Here is a 19343-nt window from a genome sequence, read left to right as displayed (position 1 = left end):
CAGAGAGGAAGGCGTGCTAGTCTATACACTATCAAAACAAAAAGCAGTCAAGTAGCACTTTAAGGACTAGCAAAATGGTTTATTAGGTGAGCTTTCGTGGGGCAGACCCACTTCTTCAGACCATAGCCAGACCAGAACAAGAAGTGGGTCTGTCCCATGAAAGCTCACCTAATAAACCATTTTGCTAGTCTTTAAAGTGCTACTTGACTGCTTTTTGTTTTGATACTATCAAGGACATTACTGAAAGTCACAAACACTGCCCTCAACCCTTTAACTTCAATAGAATAGTAACGTACCCAGAACTTTGCAGGATATAGCTGTGTATTAAGGACCAATAAATGAACTATTAGACCATTTAGTGATGTAATTCATAGTACAACAAATAAAAAAAATATAGGTGACAACTACTTACTATTCGTCATCCCATTATTACTTTTACTGTGCCTAAGAGCATGCCAGATGCTTTACACTTACAGAACACAGAGAAATGACGAGTCCTTCTGGAAATCTTACAATCATGAAGGGTAATAAACTCAAATAAGTGGAAATAAAGAAAGTTGAGTTTGTAAAAATCAAACATCTCAAGTGCCTAGTCATTCTTCTATTTATTACCCAAAACACAAAATGCTGCTCTACTTGCATCTAAAAAGGTCAGGATTATTAAAAAGAAGATTACTGACACTAAATATTTCATGCAAAAAATCCAACCATAAAAAGGTTCACACAGCCAGTTTTATTTTACATAGTAAAATGACTACATTTTCACATGAACCATGACTCTGAGAAACCTACCGTGATTTTTAAAGACTGCCAGGGCTCATGTCATACTCAGCATTTTACAAAAAAATCCTTGCAATAGGAAGGACAAAGATTTTACAATAAAAGGTCATCGCAAGCAGCTCTAAAGCTTAGTTATTGTTCAGTGTTTAAAGTTTATTCACCAGGTACAACAACAACAACAATTCTGTTTGCTACAGTATCTTTTTAACATTCTTTGGCCAAACATTTTAATTAACAAAACTAATAGCAGTTACAGATTTATGGTTACTTTTAATTTTGAGTACAGTATTCTTTTAAAATAAAGACTAAATATCAGTGTTGATTCCATTCATTTCTTTGGGATCTTTTCTTTTCCATAAATTTCCAGTTAAAATCCCTATGAAAAGTAAAAGTCCTACTGTGCGATTTGAAGTAAACTTCTTCCAACAGTCTTCAGGTCTGTGTATGTCCAAAGTGTAAATCTGTGAAAATACAATATAATATTCTATTATCTATAACACCACAAGCATGCAAACACATTCAAACAGACAGTCATAATGTGCTCCAGAAGGGCAAGCCTCTGTGCTCTGCACTGGGTTATGCATAGGCACAGAGGTCTGCCTCAATGCACTAGAAAATGGATGAAGATTATAATATATACAAGAAAGGAACAACATGTATGGATACTAAGGGCCAGATTGTTCAAGATATTTAACTATCAAAATGTACAGACAACAGGTGCATAGCGGTGCTTAAATACTGGCTTGAAGATTCAGTACAAATACATAAACATGAATAAGAGAGGCCAGAGGAATAGTGTTTCTTAAATTGTCATCCAATGTGACAATCCAAAAGAGACCTGAAAGAAAGGATTAACTTGTGTCTGGAGACCACTTCTGCTTAAAATGATGAGAGAAAACTATCTGTGAGTGAGATTTCAGAGTTCAAAACAAGATGACAACCAAGCAACAGAGAAGTACAAGCAAGAAGGTGGCATGTGGGGAAAGGGATGAGAGGTGATTAAATGAATAGCAAATGACAACCACAATTGTAGGTAGTCCATCATGTCTGATGATGACATCTTGAGCTTCCACAGGCTCATGGGTTGTGGACTCGCATGTGGCTGAGGAGTCCAAGCTTTGAACGGCAGGGGTGTTCAACAGTGGGGGCAAGGGAAATGTCCTGGATCTTTTGGCGTGGCTGCTGCAGTTGCTTTCTTCCTCTCACGAGCATCAATGAGCTGTACGTGTTGCTGCTTTTAGAAGTCATCATATGCATGTCATACGAGAGCACGCCAGCCTATCTGATCTGGTTTGAAACCAGCATGAGCAACGTTGGCCTTCACGCAATCTTTATATCTCTTGCAAGGCCTACCTTGATTCATTTTGCCCTGGGAGAGTTCACCGTAGAGCAGTTGCTTAGGGATTCTTGACTCCTCTATTCGTATGACATGCCCTGTCCAGTGAAGCTGGGCTTTCAGAATCATGGCTTTGACGTTGGTGGTTCCTGCTCTGTGCAGGACTTCCAGGTTTGTAACTCTGTCCTGCCATTGAATGTACAGTATTGACCTCAGGCTGCGTGTGTGGAAGTGCTCCAGCAGTTTTATATGTTTTCTGTACAAAGTTCAGGTTTCACAGCCATACAGGAGACAGGTCAGGACTACAGCCTTGTACACTTTCCGTTTAGTGGACTGTTGGATATTGTGCTGATTCAGCACTCGCGCTCTCAGACGTCCTAGTGCCCGGCTGGCCTGGCAGGTTCTGGCATTGATTTCTTTGTCAAGGGAGCCATCATTGGCTGTCACACTGCCAAGGTACGTGAACTCCTCTACTATTTTTAACTCTGTTCCTTCAATAAAGATTGAAGCAGGGAGAGCAGCAGATCCTGGAGCAGGTTGAACAGTACCTCGGTCTTTCCTAGGCTGAGGGTCAAACCAAAGAGGCGAGTGGCATCAGCAAACTTGTTGATGATGAGCTGGAGATCAGACTCCTTGTGCGCCATAAGTGCACCGTCGTCAGCAAAAAGGGCTTCAAGGATGAGCCTCTCAACCATGTTGGTTTTAGCGTTCAGACAACGAAGGTTGAAAAGTGACCCATCAAGTCTATATTTTATGTAGACTCCCTGGCCCAGATCCCTAACTGTGTGGCTGAGGATGCACGTGAAAAAGAGGTTGAACAACACTGGGGCTGGCACGCACCCTTGCGTCACACCACTGGATATCTCAAATGGATCTGATGACTCGCCATTTGAAAGAACAAAGCCAGTCATCTCATCGTGGAACAGGCGTATGAGGTTAACGAATCTTCTCGGGCAGCCAAGTTTTGACAGGATAATCCACAGGGCTTCTCTGCTGATGCCGTCAAATGCTTTGGTCAGGTCTATAAAGACAGCATATAGATCCAAGTTCTGCTCTATGAACTTTTCCTGGACCCGACGAACCCCAAAGATCATGTCAATGGTGCTGCGGCCTGGGCAAAAACCACACTGTGCCTCTGGTAGGTTCTCCTTGGAGATGCTGGTGATCAGACGGTTGAGGATGACTCGAGCCAAGATCTTCCCAGCAGTACAGAGAAGGAAGAAGCCCAGGTAATTTCCACAGTCAGCTTGGAAGAAAGGATTAACTTGTGTCTGGAGACCACTGCTGCTTAAAATGATGAGAGAAAACTATCTGCTAGTGAGATTTCAGGGTTTAAAACAAGATGACAACCAAGCAAGAGAAGCACAAGCAAGAAGGTGGCAGGTGGGAAAAAGGGCAAGAGGGGATTAAATGAATAGCAAAAGAAGACCACAATTAACTTTCTGAAAAAAGATCATAACATCATTCAAACTGAAGATAGTTAAATACCTAAATAACTTAATAACACTTCTGTGTAGGCATCTGCTGCACTGGACACAGGAACGACCAGTTATGTATCTTGATAATTGTTCTATATTTACCTCCCCACAGATTTTTACGTTTTCATTTTCAAATAGTCAAACCTACCTGGGTCTGAGAACAGAAGTTCTTTTGCTCTGTTGACTCCCATGTAAGGGAATTCTTAGAAAATGAAATCTATCCACAGAGCACAGCACTTCCATATGATGTGCAAGCTTCTTTATATCCCCCTAATGGAGGGGTGGCCAACCCACGGCTCTTTGAGCAATTAAAATGTGGCTCCTGCTCAGAGTCACATGCAGGGAGTGCTGTCCACTGCTCTGCACACATGCCCCAATGCTTGGTTGGCGAAGCATGTGGGGACTGTGGTAGTGGTGGCTCCGGTGAGTCACTGGCATTGAGTTTGAGTGGAGGCTGGGGGTGTCTGGCTTTGGGGGAGCGGGAGGGCATTGAGCCATGTATTATTTTTAATCTACTTATACAGATAGATAAATATACAGCTCTTTGCACTCTACCCACGGCTCTTAGTCCTTAACTGGTTGGCCACTCCTGCCCTAATGCATCTCATTACCCTGAGGTGGGGGGAAGATCATAGATCATGCTCCATGCCAATTATATGACTTCACTTCTTGACTACTGACAAGGGTGCCAGTGGGTATATGGACACCTCTCTATTATCAGGAACCGCCTCCACACCTCTACTCCTACAGTTTACTCCTGAGACCACCAATTCATTTTCTCCAGACCACATACTATCACTACAAGTTTGCTCTGGATATGAATTGATGATTGAACTTAAAAAATCTAGCATGATCAGAAATATGAACATATAAAAAACTACACCTATTCATTTGGTTGATTCTGAATTCCAGCTGCTCATTCTATTCAGTAAAATAAGTTGGATTTTTACTACATTTTACTCATCAGATCACCAATATAGCTATGGGAAAGTGAACTGGATTGTTTCCTGGCTGGCACTTACGGCGCATTGATAATTATAATTATAGGCTATTTGCTGTTGGTGATAAAGTATGAGACAAAGAGAACCCAGACTGTCTTTCAGCTCTCCGACTGAGTTTGCCAGGCTTGCAGTTAGAAAATACGTATTCATCTATAAGCAGTGCTGATTTTGTTGAGTTATTGGGAAACAAAACCAACTCCATTTTCACATAGCTATTTTTCAGAGCATAACCATACAATTCTGCATTCATTGCCAAGTAAGTGGAACATTTTGTTTCCCCCAACATTAATGTTCACATATTTTAATTTATATGAATAATCCTAATGTATTATGTACCCACAGAACTCTTAAGTTATGCAACCAAATACCATGGTGATGGCTATATTAAACGTGTTAGGAGAAGAATAAAGACTGCTATATGCGAAGGAATATAGTCACACACCTGCCTGCAGCCATGATTGAAAATACAGTAAGAGCTTTCTTTTTGCTGGAATAGTTAGAAACAAAACTGGTTGAATATATTTGGTAAACTGATACTGGATTTCTGATCTAGAACTTACAAAAAAAGTGCAAAAACAAGAACAAACCTGGTGAACTACGTGAGCACCTACAGCAGCCACAGCTGTGTAATAGAGGAAAGTCTGATCACAGTTTATTCCTGTTACACTCAGGCCGACGAGCATTGCAACAGCGAAGCCACTGAGCCACTGCTTTGTGTTTTCATTCAGATGTAGTGCTGTTGATTTCACGCCAATGATAACATCATCATTTTTATCCTAGAATAAAGAAGATCATTAGAAAAAAAAGATAACACCCCTCACATTTCACCAGTTGGGGAGTCATGGGTGCAGAAAATTTTAGGGATATAACAGAAAAGGCTTTGCCTTAAAGTAAACGTTTAAGAATGAGTGCCCGATATTAAACCCTAAAGCCATTTTTAGGCACCGAAATAAGCAGTTTGTTTCTCACAACTGCTAAGCACTTGGCTGTTGCTATTGACTTCCAAGTTACTAATATGGTGCCATACCTAGGTATACAGCACACTTTAACAGGAAGCGCTCAACTCAAAGATATTCATCAACTAATTTACACAGATAGTAGTAAGCAGAAAAAAACCCACAGGATGGCATAATCAGTAGGATGAAAAGTAGTGCATAAGAGAAAAATCTTATAAAAGCATTTCTAAGTTTTAAATGTTCTGATTTCAGCAGGAGGATTAGTAATGCCATATAAGTCCAAAGTAGCAAGTTTTACAAATAAATATGGCAATAAGAAAGTTAGCATTCAATATTGTTAATTTACCTGATGTGCATAGATGGTGTCATAGATTAAGGTCCACATAATTCCAGAGAAATACAGAGGCAAACACACGGACCAATCACATGAACCTTTGATGGCAGACCACCCAAGTAAGGCTCCCCAGTTAAACGTAAGCCCTGCAAGTAACACAAACAAGATAAAATACACAGAGTTACAGGTTTCAAAACTGTTAGTCAGGAATAAGCTAAATTATATTTTGCATCAACATCTGACATTTCAGCGCCTATGCAGGATTTGATGTCTAATATCTACACTCTGACAGGACAGGGAACTCGTCTGGCAACCTGTGATTTTGACAAATATTTGGGATTTGTGAGGATGGTTGGTTGAACACAAGCTCCCAGGGTGACAGCATCCCAATGGTCTAGTGCAGGAGTGGGAAACCTAGGGCCTGTGGGTCACATCCAGCCTATCCATCTGGCCAGCAAGGCTTGGATTCAGAACCACCCACAACAGCACAAGCTGTTTCTGGCACTGTGGCCAGGCAGACAGGTGGTGTGGCTGAAGCACCAACACCAGCTCCCCATTCTGGGAGGGGGAATCCCTGAGCCTCATGGACCCAATCAAGGCAGGCTGTGAGCTGCATCTGGCTCGCAGGCACTGCCTGGCAGGGAAGTGCTCCTTTCAGGCTCTAACCTATCACTCCCATTGGCTGGAAATTCCATTCAATAGAAGCAACGGGGGCAGTGTCTGAAGGGAGAGCCTTCCCCCCTACTCTCAAGGAGCTGTGCCTGGTAGGTGCCTCCTTCCCCTGCCCCCTCCAACGCCCCCCAGATCCCTGGATGTTCAAACAGAGGAAACTTCAAAGACATCACCTCACTCATCATATCTGTCTAATATCCTGGGACTGATATACCAACAACACTGATTACAGTCTATATGTACCATGACAACAATTTGATAACAAGAATTTGTGTAACAAGAATTTGATAATGGGTTCTTCACTCTACAAGAGAAAGGTATAAATGAGCCAATGGCTGGAAGCTGATTCCAGAGAATTTTAGTACAGAAATATGGCATAATTTTTCAACAGTGAGAATAATTAACCACTAAGAAATTCATCAACGGTTGTGGTGGTTTCTCTCTCACTCAGAATTTTTAAATCAAGAGTGTATGATTTCTAAAGGTATATTCTAGAAATTATTTGTGAGATGTTTTATGGACTATTATACAAAGGTCAGACTAGTTTATCCCAATGGTCCATTCTGGTCTTGGAATCTATGAACCGAGAAACACTGCACTCATATATAAGGATGGGGCAAAGGGAAAGGAAGGATTATCCTATTTTCTCATGGAAAAGGAAAGGCGTTATATGAGAACAGGAGTGCAGCTCGTAGTAAGAAACCCCACTCCCATCCCTCCTATCAATCCCCTGGTTTCCATGTTCATCTTACATCTGTAGCAGAAAGTGACCAATAGTCCAGTCTTTGAAATATTTGGTGAAAATGCACCCAAAGAGAATGGTCTGTCTGTCTAACCACTACCATTAGGGACACTAACAGGAAAATAATGAGCTGATGAACTGTGATCATCAGTACACTGCATTATGCAATATTTTAATCTTTTCCTTTTTTTCCTTTTTATTTTTTAAAATGTCAGAGAAGTGCAGTGAGTGTTCAAACAAGAAAAAAATAACCCAGTGACAAGTCACAAAATCCTTATAAAATATCAAGTGTACACCACATTGGGGTGATAATATTTATACACAAGTTTTCCAGTGCGTAGCAATAAATCTAAGTACCTATACATTACAAAGTATAGTATAAATAGCAACATGTATAAGTAATTATAAATTCATTCTCTAAATTAAACTTGATTTAACTGGCATAGACCCCCATGTTGCAAAGAGTTGTACATGTGAGTAGACCCAATGAAGTGAGCAGGACTAGCCATATGTCTCAAGTTAAGCATGTACTTATATGTCTGCATGACTCAGGTCTTAAGCTTAATATTTATTAGCCACAGAGAACTGTTGAAGTGATCAGACAAGTTGTGGTTACTAAAAATAAATATTAAAAGAGTGGTTACCAATGGCAGAAAATTATGGGAAATAAGAATTTAAAGGTAGGATTCCAAAAAGTATCAAGCTGGAATACAATACAATTAATCAGTTTACCCCAGTTAATTTAAATGTTTAAGACTGGAATATGGTGACAGATATTTAAGAAAGATTTCCAAATGTATACAGAAAAATGTCTCACTTTGTACCCAGGTGACAAAAGGATTACTTCTCAACATCAGTGTGGGAAAAGGAGGGACTACATAAGGGAAGAACAAGAAGTCCTGTGGCACCTTATAGGCTAACAGATATTTTGGAGCATAAGCTTTCATGGGCAAAGACCCGCTTCGTCACATGCATCTGATGCAGCGGGTCTTTACCCACGAAAGCTTATGCTCCGAAGTATCTTTTAGTCTACAATGTGTCACAGGACTTGTTGTTGTTCTCAAAGCTACAGACTAACACAGCTGCCTCTCTGACACTTGTCTACATCAGGGAAAGAAACTCAAAGGCTACGTCTAGACTAGAGGGTTTTGTTGACAAAAACCCAGGGAGAGTCCAGATTCCCAAAGTGTTCTGTCCACAGTAAGTTGGCAGAATGCAGCACTTTTGTCGATAGCCTTATCCCACATCCCATGGGGAATAATGCTTCTGTCAGATTCTGTTGACGGAAAGCTAGTCTGGACTTTCTGGAGGGCTCTTTGTTGACAGGGCTTCTGGGACACCAAGCAGCCCTGCTTGCTGTGCTTCCAGTTGGCCATTTTGTCAAGTGTGTGTCCAGGCAGTCCAGCCACTCTCTGTTGACAGAGCGGGTCACTCTTTCAATCTGCTTTGCAATCTGCCCAGGATCTGTCGACAGAAGTTTTGTCAGAAGATATCTTTCAACAGAAACTTCTGTCAACACATCACTTTAGTGTAGACATAACCCAAGTGTGTTGCTAATGATGTGAGATATGACCATTGACCTTATTCATAGTTTCAAACAACTTAATATTTACGCTTAATCATTAAGATGTAGTCAGAACATTAAAAAAATTACATATGAAAGAACTAAAACTAGCAATTTTGAAGCTCACCTAAAACCAACTGTGGCCAATATGTAATTCTCTTCATTAGGGGATAAGTAATGACAAGAGATAAAGAGGCTGCTCCAAGGGCAATGCTGTAATGAAGGAAAGTTCATTAGGAGACTCTATATGGCTCATGTAAAAAGTGTCTAATGTACTTTCATTATTTCCTGGTCTTAGGCTAGGTCTATACTGCAAAGTTTTGGTGACAAAAGTAAAGCTGACATGCAAAAGTCTTCAAAAAGGAAGTTGCCAAATCATGTTTACACTGCTAACCTCTGTCAACAGATCATGGCCTCTTCCAGTTCCCTCATCAAAAGAGAGCAAAGCAATGTGGTTATGCATTCCAGGGTGCCCGGTGTCAACTTCAATTGCTAGGCACCGTGTAAACACGGTATGGAGCACAAAGCATCATGAAGGCATTTTCCAAGTTCTGTCAGCTCCCTCTTTGCTTCACAGCCTGCCCGGGGCATATGGCTTACTTTCACACCATTTCTGAAGCTGCCAGCTCTTGCTGTGCATGCAAGCATTTGCTGTGAGAAATAGTGGATCTCAGAACTCTCTTCTATGCTGCGTTTAATATGCTGAGGTCATCAAATACTGCAGCAGGGTTACTGTTGAACTTACAGTCAGAGGAAGAAAACTTGGAGGTGGACAACACTGTAAGTGACAGAAAGCAAGAACCTGGCATTGCACGTGGCTGTCACGGAGCACCTATACAGTGCCTATTTGGGCTTGGGAAACCAGCACTAGCCTGACTGTCATGCAGGTATGGGACAAAGACAAGTGGCCACAGAACTTTAGGATGCGTAAAGCAACCTTTCTGGAGCTGAGTGCCAAGGTGGCTCCTGAACCGTGGTGCAAGGACACATGAATGAGAGCTGCTCTCTTGGCAGAAAAGTGCGTAGCAATTGTTTTGGGAAAGCAGGCAACTTCAGATGGATACCATTCAGCTGCAAATCAGTTTGGAGCAGGGAAGTTTACTGTTGGGGCAGCGCTTCTGAAAGCATGCAGAGCATAAATTGCCTTTTGCTGAACAAGACTCTGACTTTGGGAAATGTGGGGTAAACTCTGATGGGGCAATCAATAGAACACACACTCTAATTACAGCGCTGCCTGTTGAAATTCATCATGCTTAGTGTTAGGCTAGTAGCTAAATAGTGTAAAAATAAAATATCACATATACGTTACCTATAGTAGTTTAGGCACAGAAGGACACACAAAGCCAAGCTCAGTTGTCCCCCAAGAAAAACAAAAGACTGAAAGAGTGAGATATCTCCAACAGCTATTGGTCGACTTGCTGTTCTTAAAACCTAAAGAAAGAACATTAAATCCAATATATTTAGGTAAAATACACATAACAGGTAAAACTCATACCTTAATTCAAAGTCAGGGTGGAAAAATTAAGGGAATTATCAAGTTAACGTTCCTACATCAAATATTACCCCTACCACATTTCACGCCCAGTGAATAAAAAATAAAACCTTAAACTAAAATATGCAGTATTAGAAAACATGGCTTGTGTGTAATGAGACAGAATTACAGTTCCTGTAGAAACTTTAGATATGAATAAGATTTGTGTGCAATGTTGGATAAGCTTTTTGCTATGAATATCCCTACTTCAAGGGCAAAGTCATCTTTAAAGTACTTCTTTATTTAAACCCTCTAAAGTGCTTCTGTACTAAGTTTTCTATAAGAGAGTGGAAAATTCTAGGATTATATACAGAGTTTCAGGGCTTTCTCTTGATTCATTCTGTATGTAAATACTTGAACCCTTCATAAAGATGTTTTATTCTGGTCCTACTTTCAGATGGAGTCTATTAGCTCCAAGCTGGATATAGAAGGCAATCAAACCTCTTTCAGGGACACTGAAATCACCAGGGAAAATTATGGGAGCAACCAAGTGGGAAGAAAGTTTATGCTAAAATGTATGTTACACTTGTTATGTAAATTAACAGTAAAGCCAAATGCCAGGGAAGGAATATATTTTACACTTTATACAGAATATATGTACTTAGAAAACCAGGTAAGAATGACACTTCTAAAATTTACAGTACTCTAATTTGGCTTGATTTTCTTAACATTAATCTGGATAACAAAATGGCATTTTATATCTCTAATGCAAGGAAACTCAGAAGGGAAGCAGCTTTTACACAGCAAGAACACAATGTCAAATCAACTTGTCTTTTCTTAGTATAAATTTATTGAGGAAACCACACTGGACATTACAAAAAAGCTTACTCTCATCTGGGATACATGCCTGTAGCCACCAGTCTAATGATGATATAAAAATTCACCTTAGGCTGAAATTTACACTTGAAAAGTTACAAGATGCAGATAAAGTAGTCCCTGATAATTTTGACTAATAAGGCTGAAAGAAGCATGTCAGTTGGTTTGGCTCTGTTTTTCAGGAAAATATTACAGAAAGTGAATTTATTGATAAAGCTTGGACTACATTCTAGTATCTGTGGCACCTTATAGGCTAACATATTTTGGATCATAAGCTTTTTTGGGCAAAGACCCGCCTCGTCCCACTTGGGTGAAGCGGGTCTGTGCCCACAAAAGCTTATGCTCCAAAATATCTGTCTGTCTACAAGGTGCCACAGGACTTCTTGTTGTTCTTGAAGATACAGCCTAACATGGTTACCTCTCTGATTCTAGTATCTGAACTACCTAAGCCTAGATATAAATGATCTCACAAAACAAAGAACCATGATTACGTTTCTTGTGGCTCTCTGTTGCACAAAAAAGAAAGGTCACATTTACCATTTAAAGATGAGATTAGTTAGTATATTACTACTTAGCCAGGAGGGGAAAAAAATGTGATTACTTGGAAGCTGTCTTCATTTGCCATGCCTGCATTGTACCAGACAAATAACCAGCCTGTCTTTGTGAAAGGCAAAAGAAAGCTTACTTCAATAAAAGGCCTGCAATTTACTTACACATCAAACCTTAAGAGGAGCCTGCCTGTTCTTTTCAAGTCCATGGGGCTTTCTCTACCTTTTTGTCATAGTCCTGATCCCACATGTCATTAATTGTACAGCCTGCTCCACGCATTAGGACTGCTCCAGTGCCAAACAGGGACAGCATATACCAGTCTGGAAAACAGCCTGGCTCTGCTGCCAAGGCTATACTCCACGTGCATGGCCAATACAACAGCCATGTTCCTAGAAAAAAAAAAAGTGAATTTGAAAAGGATTAGGGAAACAGAAAATGTAAACAGAATTAATCTTTAGCACACCACAAAAGGTAAATAAGTGATTAATTACTAATTAAACACCTCTACACTTGCAACACCAAAGTTTCGAGGTAATGAAGTTAAGATGGTATCAGTGCAAGGTATTACAGTTCCTCAATTTCTACATCTTTATTTTTCTTCTTTTCTCTTCTTGATTGAAATGCTGACTACTAAGTCCTTTCGTCTATTTTTCCCCAATAAAAACAGAATACCACATAGGAACAGGAGCCATATAATCAGCCATTACAGAGAACATAATATGCACATCAGTTTCCTAAACCACTATGTTCCGCATCTCTATCCAAACCAAGTATCTAGCTACTTTTACAATTATTCACAAGTTCATACTCCAGAATGAATTGCTACCCTTAGTTTATATGACTTACCCAGGCCAATCTATAAAACAGTTTGTTCCAAAAGACACAGGCCTGCTAACTGACTGACAAACCTGAATAAGTAAATTGCAATCTTTCTATCAAAAACAGAGAACACAAGATACTGGATTCTGTTTCCTTACAACAATATGCAACCCACTAACACATCTACCCTTGGAGGCCCTCCATCCCTCCTTTGCAGCACTATACATGAAGAAAAGCCCCAGCTACAAAAGCTTGTTTCTCTCACTAGGCAGAAGTTGCTCCAATAAAAGATTTTGGCCTTACCCATCTTGTCCCTTTCTCACTAAGAAAACATTAGCTGTAACTTGTATCAATAGTATTTGCAATACAGGGACAAGGAATACAAGCTTTCTGCACACAGTGTCAATAAAAATAGATAAATACATTCATGGGAATACTGACAGTAGTGTAAAGTTTACCCTTTTTGTTTGTCCTGAGGATACCTCATGGATGTAGGAATAATGTCTGGATTAAGTAGACTCTGTAGAATAATAAATTCAAACATCTATAGGCCAACTCTGCCCATGGGAGACAAACCAAACAAAATTAAATGTTACTTAGAATTTTTAAGTGACACCTTAACATCCAGAGCTACCACATGGTAATCATGAACAGAAAAGATCCCAGGACACTATGTATGCTATTGTAGCGATTTGCCTTATACTGTACTATGCATACATCTTCCCCTTCCTTAAGTGTACTGTGTTCCTAGCACCAAACTGTCAGCACCCTGCATTTTGAGTAGTGATGTATTACATCACATGTAAACCACTCAAAGCTCACTCAGGACAAAGGGGTTGCTTACATGTTGTAAATTACAAGATTTCTGTTGCCTGATGAGTTACTATAACATGAATTATTTTAAAATAAGTCTAGAATTTGTTTTGTAAACATAAGTGCTCTCAACTTCACAAGGCAATTTATTCTTAATATCTTTTTAAGATTCAAACAAGTGTTAGATTACAGCTTGGTTGAGTGAGGGTTTTGAAACTTGTATGCTAAAAAATAACAGGGACTGTACAGACAAGCTAGTGGTATTACTGCAGATATTTCAGTTTTGCCTCAGGCAAACAATTCAGCAGTCAGCAGGTGGATGAGGCTGCAGGGGAGAAATGCAGCACCTTGCATCTCTGTGACCCCTTCTCTGTTTTATGGAGCTTATCCTTACAGCATTCCCATGAGTCAGAGGCACGTCATTCCCCAGGGCTATGGCACCCAAAGGCTGCTGGAGAACATAAGAACGGCCATACTGGGTCACGCCAATGGCCCATCTACCCAGCATCCCGTCCCCAACGAGCCCAATCCCATGTGCTTCAAAGGGAGTGGCGGGAACAGCAGTTCCAGAGGGACCCAAGCTGGGGGACTCCGTCCCGCTCCTGGCTCTCGGCGGGCTTTCCGGATCCACAGCCGCAGGCAGCGCCGGGCTGTTCAGCACCTTGGACAGCCAGGCCCGCCAGCTAATGGGGTGCGAGCGGCTCACCCCAGGGTCCCAGTCAGGCCGGCAGCCCGCACTCACCGATGGGCTTGTCCAGCCGCATGAGCCGCAGGTAGGGCTGCAAGGGTCGGGGGGCCGCGCTCACCAGCTCCGCCGCCGAGAAGCTCAGCAGCCGCCGCCCGCTCGCCACCTCTCTCTCGAGGCCTAGCGGCGGCCCGGATGCACCGTGGCTCGGCACAGCGAGCACAGCGGCAGGGCGAGCAGAGCCGGCTCGTAGGAAACGGAGGTAGCGAAGCCCGGTAAAGGTTCCGGGAGCCCGGCAGAGCCCAGCTCTCAGTGTCGCCATGCTACCCGCTTCCGGTGGCGGCGAGGCGCGCGCAGCCTGATGACGTCAGTGCCGAGACGCGCTCGCGGCTCCCGTCCCGTCGGGAAGGCACTGCGCTTGCGCAGCGCGGTCTCCGACTCCCTCAGGAGCGGGTGAGGTGTGAGGGTTTAGCCCCGCCCCTTGCTCCGGCCGTGCCGCGCGGCCGTTAGCCCCGAGGCTGGCCCGCCCTCCGCGGTGTTAGTGCGCGCGGACCCGGGGCGGCGAGGTTCTCTGTCCCTCTGAGCGGGGCTGTCCCCTCAGGCACAGGCGGCTGCTGCTGGGTCCCTTTCCCGAGGGCAGGCCAAGCAGTCCCCACCCTAGCCACGAGCCTCGCTTCGTTCGTAAGCCGCCAGCTCCGCGGAGTCCCCAAAGCCGCCCCCGGTCCTCACTGGCCACTGCTATGGGAGAACGAGTCTGGGGCCAGCTGCTCTGCTTCCCCGGGCGAAGAGGAGCAGGATCCCCCCCCCCCCCCCAGCCACGATCTGGGCGTGGGGCTAGCAGCGCTCCCAGCCGGGCGCCAGAGGTGGTAGTTAGGCGGTTGCAGCACAGCCATGTGGGTCCCTGCATGGGGGAGTAGCTTGCAGGTGAGGGGAAAAATACCACCTACTGCAGGCAGCAAGGCAGTAGAAAAACCATCCAAGGCAGTTAGAAACTGGCTAGGTGGCAGTTCTAACCTAACTCATGACTAAGTTAGCAATTACTAACCTAACTCGCCATCCCATGTGATGCCCACACTCTTAAAGTGCCCTCCGTCTGAAGGTTTTGATTTATGTCACAAACAGCGAGTAAGGTTCACACCAGTCCTGTGGGGCAGTTATACATCATTATCCTCGTTCCCGGGTGGGTAAATAGAAGCATGTGATTAAGGGCGGGATTCACAAAGGTACTTTAGTGTGGCAAAGCTGAGGATCATGGTGCCTAGAAAGTCCACCAAGAACACTGACATGCCAAAGCTCCACTATGAATAGGGAGAGGTAGGTGCCTAAGGAAACAAATCACAAAAGTGAGCTTGCTAGCTGGTATTTTGGAGCATAAGCTTTTGTGGGCAAAGACCTGCTTCGTCAGACGCTAATGCTCCAAAATATATGTTAGTCTATAAGGTGCCACAGGACTTCTTGTTTTTGAAGATACAGACTAACTCGCCTACCTCTCTGATACTTGCTAGTTGGGGAGCTGCTAAGCTGGGCAATTGGCGATGCCAGTATAAGTGGTGTTAGAGGGCTAAAACTTGGCTGTAAAGAGGCATGTCCCTTTGTTTAGCAATCCACAAAAGGAAACAGCCACTGGGATTAGGCACCTCTTGTGGGACTAAGCTAGACACCTGCATTGCTACACACACAGCAGCCAGAGGAAGAGGTAGGAGTGCTTTATAAACACATTATACCTTTTAGTGCAGCAGTTGGAGCACTTAACCATTTCAGGTCCCCTCTATCACTGGGGGGGAAAGGATTTGAATAGGGATCTCCCACCTTTCATGGGAGAACTCTAGCCGCTGATGCTGGAATGTTATGATGTGAGACTCCATCAAGCTCTCCTGAAACTGCTCCACTGTGAATTAAACAATGAAAGAGTGATGGGAGCAGGTGGACTAAATTGTAGGTCTTCCATCTTCCAGGTGGGTATCATACCCATGGAAGTCATTTCCTCCCTTTGGCCTCTGCCTAGTCTACTATTGCAAACACTTAAAACAGTCATGTGGCCCAAAAAGCAGACGAATGACTCTGGAGCATTGTGGATGGGGCACCCCTCTGGGAGTTTAGGTCATTTAATCTCTTTCAGAAACATCTCTTGAAGTTGAAGCACATCAATTAAAAGGAGTGGACAAGATACTATGTACTTTTCTATATCCCCAGAAAGCCAGTCACCCCAATCATGACCATTTGTGCCCAATGCCTTTCCTCATCAAGCAGCCCCCCCTTCCTTAAATAACTCCCCTCACCCAAGGTATATATTGGAAGATGAGGCTTCCTTTTCCCACTTCTAAGCAGTAGTAGATTTCCTCACATCTCCATCAAGAACAGCTGTTGTAGGCTGGCTTATTCTCTAAGTAGGTGAAAGTACAGAGATCCAGTTGTGATCTCTTCAACCTCAAATACAGTAGTTGCTTGAATTATGCAAGGGCTGCAGTCCCATACACCCTTCCTTAACTTGAATTTCATGTAGGTCGGGGCAGCTTTTTCCCTGGCAGAATGCATGTTCTGCAGCCAGGGAAGCAGCAGGGGCCCCTGGAGCTCCTTTTGAAAGGTAAGTCCTGGGGCTAAGGGGGCAGTTGGGGAGGGTTAAGCCTGACGGTGGGTTGGGGCTGTGGGAGGGATGCAGGAGAGTGGTGAGCTGGGTCGTGTGGTGTGTGTGTGTTTGAACTGGGGTGAGGGGGTGGGGTGTTTGAACTGGGGGGGTGGGTGGTGAACCAGAGCTGAAGCCATGAACAGGGAGGTTGAGCCAGAGCCACACGTGGGGTGGTAGGCCAGAACCATGCTTGGGTGGTGAGCCAGGTCACGAGCGGGTGGGGGTTGAACTGGGGCTGCATGGGCTGGAGGAGGGTTGAACTGGGCCAGGGGGGAGTGAGATTTTGAGTTGTGCTTAACCAACATTGATGCAAGTTAAGCACAACTCGAAATCGTGCCTTTCGAAGGTTTACTGTACAAACAATTAAATCAGTATAAAGACTACAACAGTGGAAAAAAACTAATTTAAGACTTGTCTACACTAAAAAAATTAAGTGAGCATAACTGTGTCACATTGGGGTGTGAAAAATCCACACCCCTGAGTGGCGTAATTAAACTGACTTAAATCCCATAAACAGTGCTATATGAACAGAAGAATTTTTCTGCTGACCTAGGTAACACCTCTCAGGGAGAGGGATTACCTATGGCAATGGGCAAACCCTCCCGTTGGCGCAAGCAATATCTACACTGAAGCCCTATAGCAATTTAATTTTATTTTTCTTGTAACCATTTCTGACTTCAATGTGTCATTACTTGAACTCACTTGATCTCTTTATAGTAAATAACTTTGTTTAATTCTTTTATTAAAAATGAATGCAGTATTGTGGTTTGGTTAACTTAAAGTAAAAATGTATACTTGCCCTTGAGAACAACAACAGAGTTAGTATATCTGGATTGTCCAGCAGAGGACTGGACACTGCAAAGCACATTTCTGGGGAGAAAATTTCAGGATGAGGAGTGCATTGGGGTCACCTTGCAAATATTAACATGTTGCTGCAAGACAGTGTGCTGATATCTGCTGACAGACTTCTGGGGACAGAGTTTCTGGGGACAGGGCTGTGGGTTTGTACCAGGGATGGATAAATTATGGACTGTGGGCCACATCTAGCCCATCAATTATTTTAATCCAGCCCTTGAGCTCCCTTTTGGGAGCAGGATGTAAGGCTTGCCTGTGCCACATGTACCATAGCTCCCCATAGTTCCTGGAAGCAGCGGCATGTCCCACCTGCAGCCCCTGCACATAGGGGCAACTAGAGGGCTCCATGGGCTCTTCCTGACCCTACATCTTTTATGGGTGGGAACTGCAGCCAATGGAGTTGCAGGTATGGTGTCCGTGGACAGGGCAATGCAGAAAGCCTGGCCATGCCTCCACATGGGAGCAGGTTGGAAGCAGGAATGCCAGCTGACTCCAGGAGCTTGAAGAGGTAAGCACAGCCTGGGGCCTGCACCCTGAGTCCCCCCTTTCCTCAATGCCCCAACCTTCTGCTCCAGCCCCAATTCCTATCCCCACCCCCAAATCCTTCAATCTCAGCGTGGGGCACAATTTTGCACCCCAAACCTTTCAACCCCAGCTCCACCCCAGATGCTGCACCCCTAGCTGGAGCTCTCACCTCCTCCTGCACCCCAACCCCAATTTTGTGAACATCCACAATTTCCATAGGCCAGTGTGATTCTTGGGTCAAAAGTTTGTGCACCCATTTTACACAGATAGGGTGTAACCTGCATGCTGACAGGCTGATTGCGACCAACCCAAACTGTAAGCTATAATAATGAAGCATTGTGAAACACCTAAGGTTGCAGTGCAGGATCACACAGCTTCTTACTGGTTTTGACTGCACGACAGAATGTCACATACATTCCTCACTGCAGAGCTAGGGATATCAAACATTAACAGATATTTTAACAACAATATTTAGTCTCCCTCATGTGTTTTAAAAGTTTCTTCTAGCTAAACAGAAAAGGTCAGGAACATGTTTGTGGTCCTAGACTATTCTGATGGTGTTTCTTTGAATTAATGACATTTTAATATTTTAACTTTAGTTTGTATTCTCTGAAGCCTGGGCTTTAATTTCAGGTTCTAGATGCACTCTGTAATATTTTCACATATTCCAAATCTCTAAATTGCACTTTTTGAAAAGTTATTCTACTGGCATGGTGGGAGGAGGACGTTCCTGTTCATTGGAATCTCAATTTCCACATTAGGTAGTCTCAGTGACTAAAAATAAAGGATGTTTCTAATTAAATGGAAGGCCTGAAAATAGTCAAACTTTTTAAATGTCATGATTATTGAGGCCATACTCCTTATTTTTGAATGCTTGTGACTGACAGTACTGCACTAGAAATAGAACGTGTTTTGAGTTGAAGAAATGAACACTGTAGCATGGTTTAACTAATCACTCCCTCTGCTGGCTTATTTCACACTGTACACATTTATGGGTTTAGTAACAGAGAGGAAGCTGTGCTAGTCTATACACTATCAAAACAACAAGCAGTCAAGTAGCACTTTAAAGACTAGCAAAATAGTTTATTAGGTGAGCTTTCGTGGGACAGACCCACTTCTTCAGACCAGACCAGACTCAATATTTAAGGCACAGAGAACCAAAAACAGTAAGCAAGGAGGACAAATCAGAAAAAAGATAATCAAGGTGAGCAAATCAGAGAGTGGAGGGGTGGTGGCCGGGGGGGGAGGTCAAGAATTAGAT

At 43.1% G+C, this 19343-nt stretch overlaps 1 protein-coding gene across 1 annotated transcript; it reads right to left on the bottom strand.

Moving 5' to 3' along the window:
• Positions 1-724: 724 nt before the first annotated feature.
• On the bottom strand, positions 725-14446 carry COQ2 (coenzyme Q2, polyprenyltransferase). Its single transcript, XM_074992013.1, has 7 exons — positions 14134-14446; positions 11982-12148; positions 10173-10294; positions 8991-9076; positions 5898-6031; positions 5183-5371; positions 725-1241 (listed from the first exon to the last, which is right to left on the bottom strand). Exons 1-7 carry the CDS (start codon positions 14396-14398, stop codon positions 1086-1088), a joined length of 1119 nt encoding a protein of 372 aa, XP_074848114.1. The 5' UTR covers positions 14399-14446; the 3' UTR covers positions 725-1085.
• Positions 14447-19343: the final 4897 nt, after the last annotated feature.

The sequence above is a fragment of the Carettochelys insculpta genome, chromosome 4 (genome assembly GCF_033958435.1).
Source record: "Carettochelys insculpta isolate YL-2023 chromosome 4, ASM3395843v1, whole genome shotgun sequence".
Lineage (NCBI taxonomy): Eukaryota > Metazoa > Chordata > Testudines > Carettochelyidae > Carettochelys > Carettochelys insculpta.
Note: the sequence above shows the minus strand (reverse complement) of the source record. Positions and strands in the feature narration are given on the sequence as shown.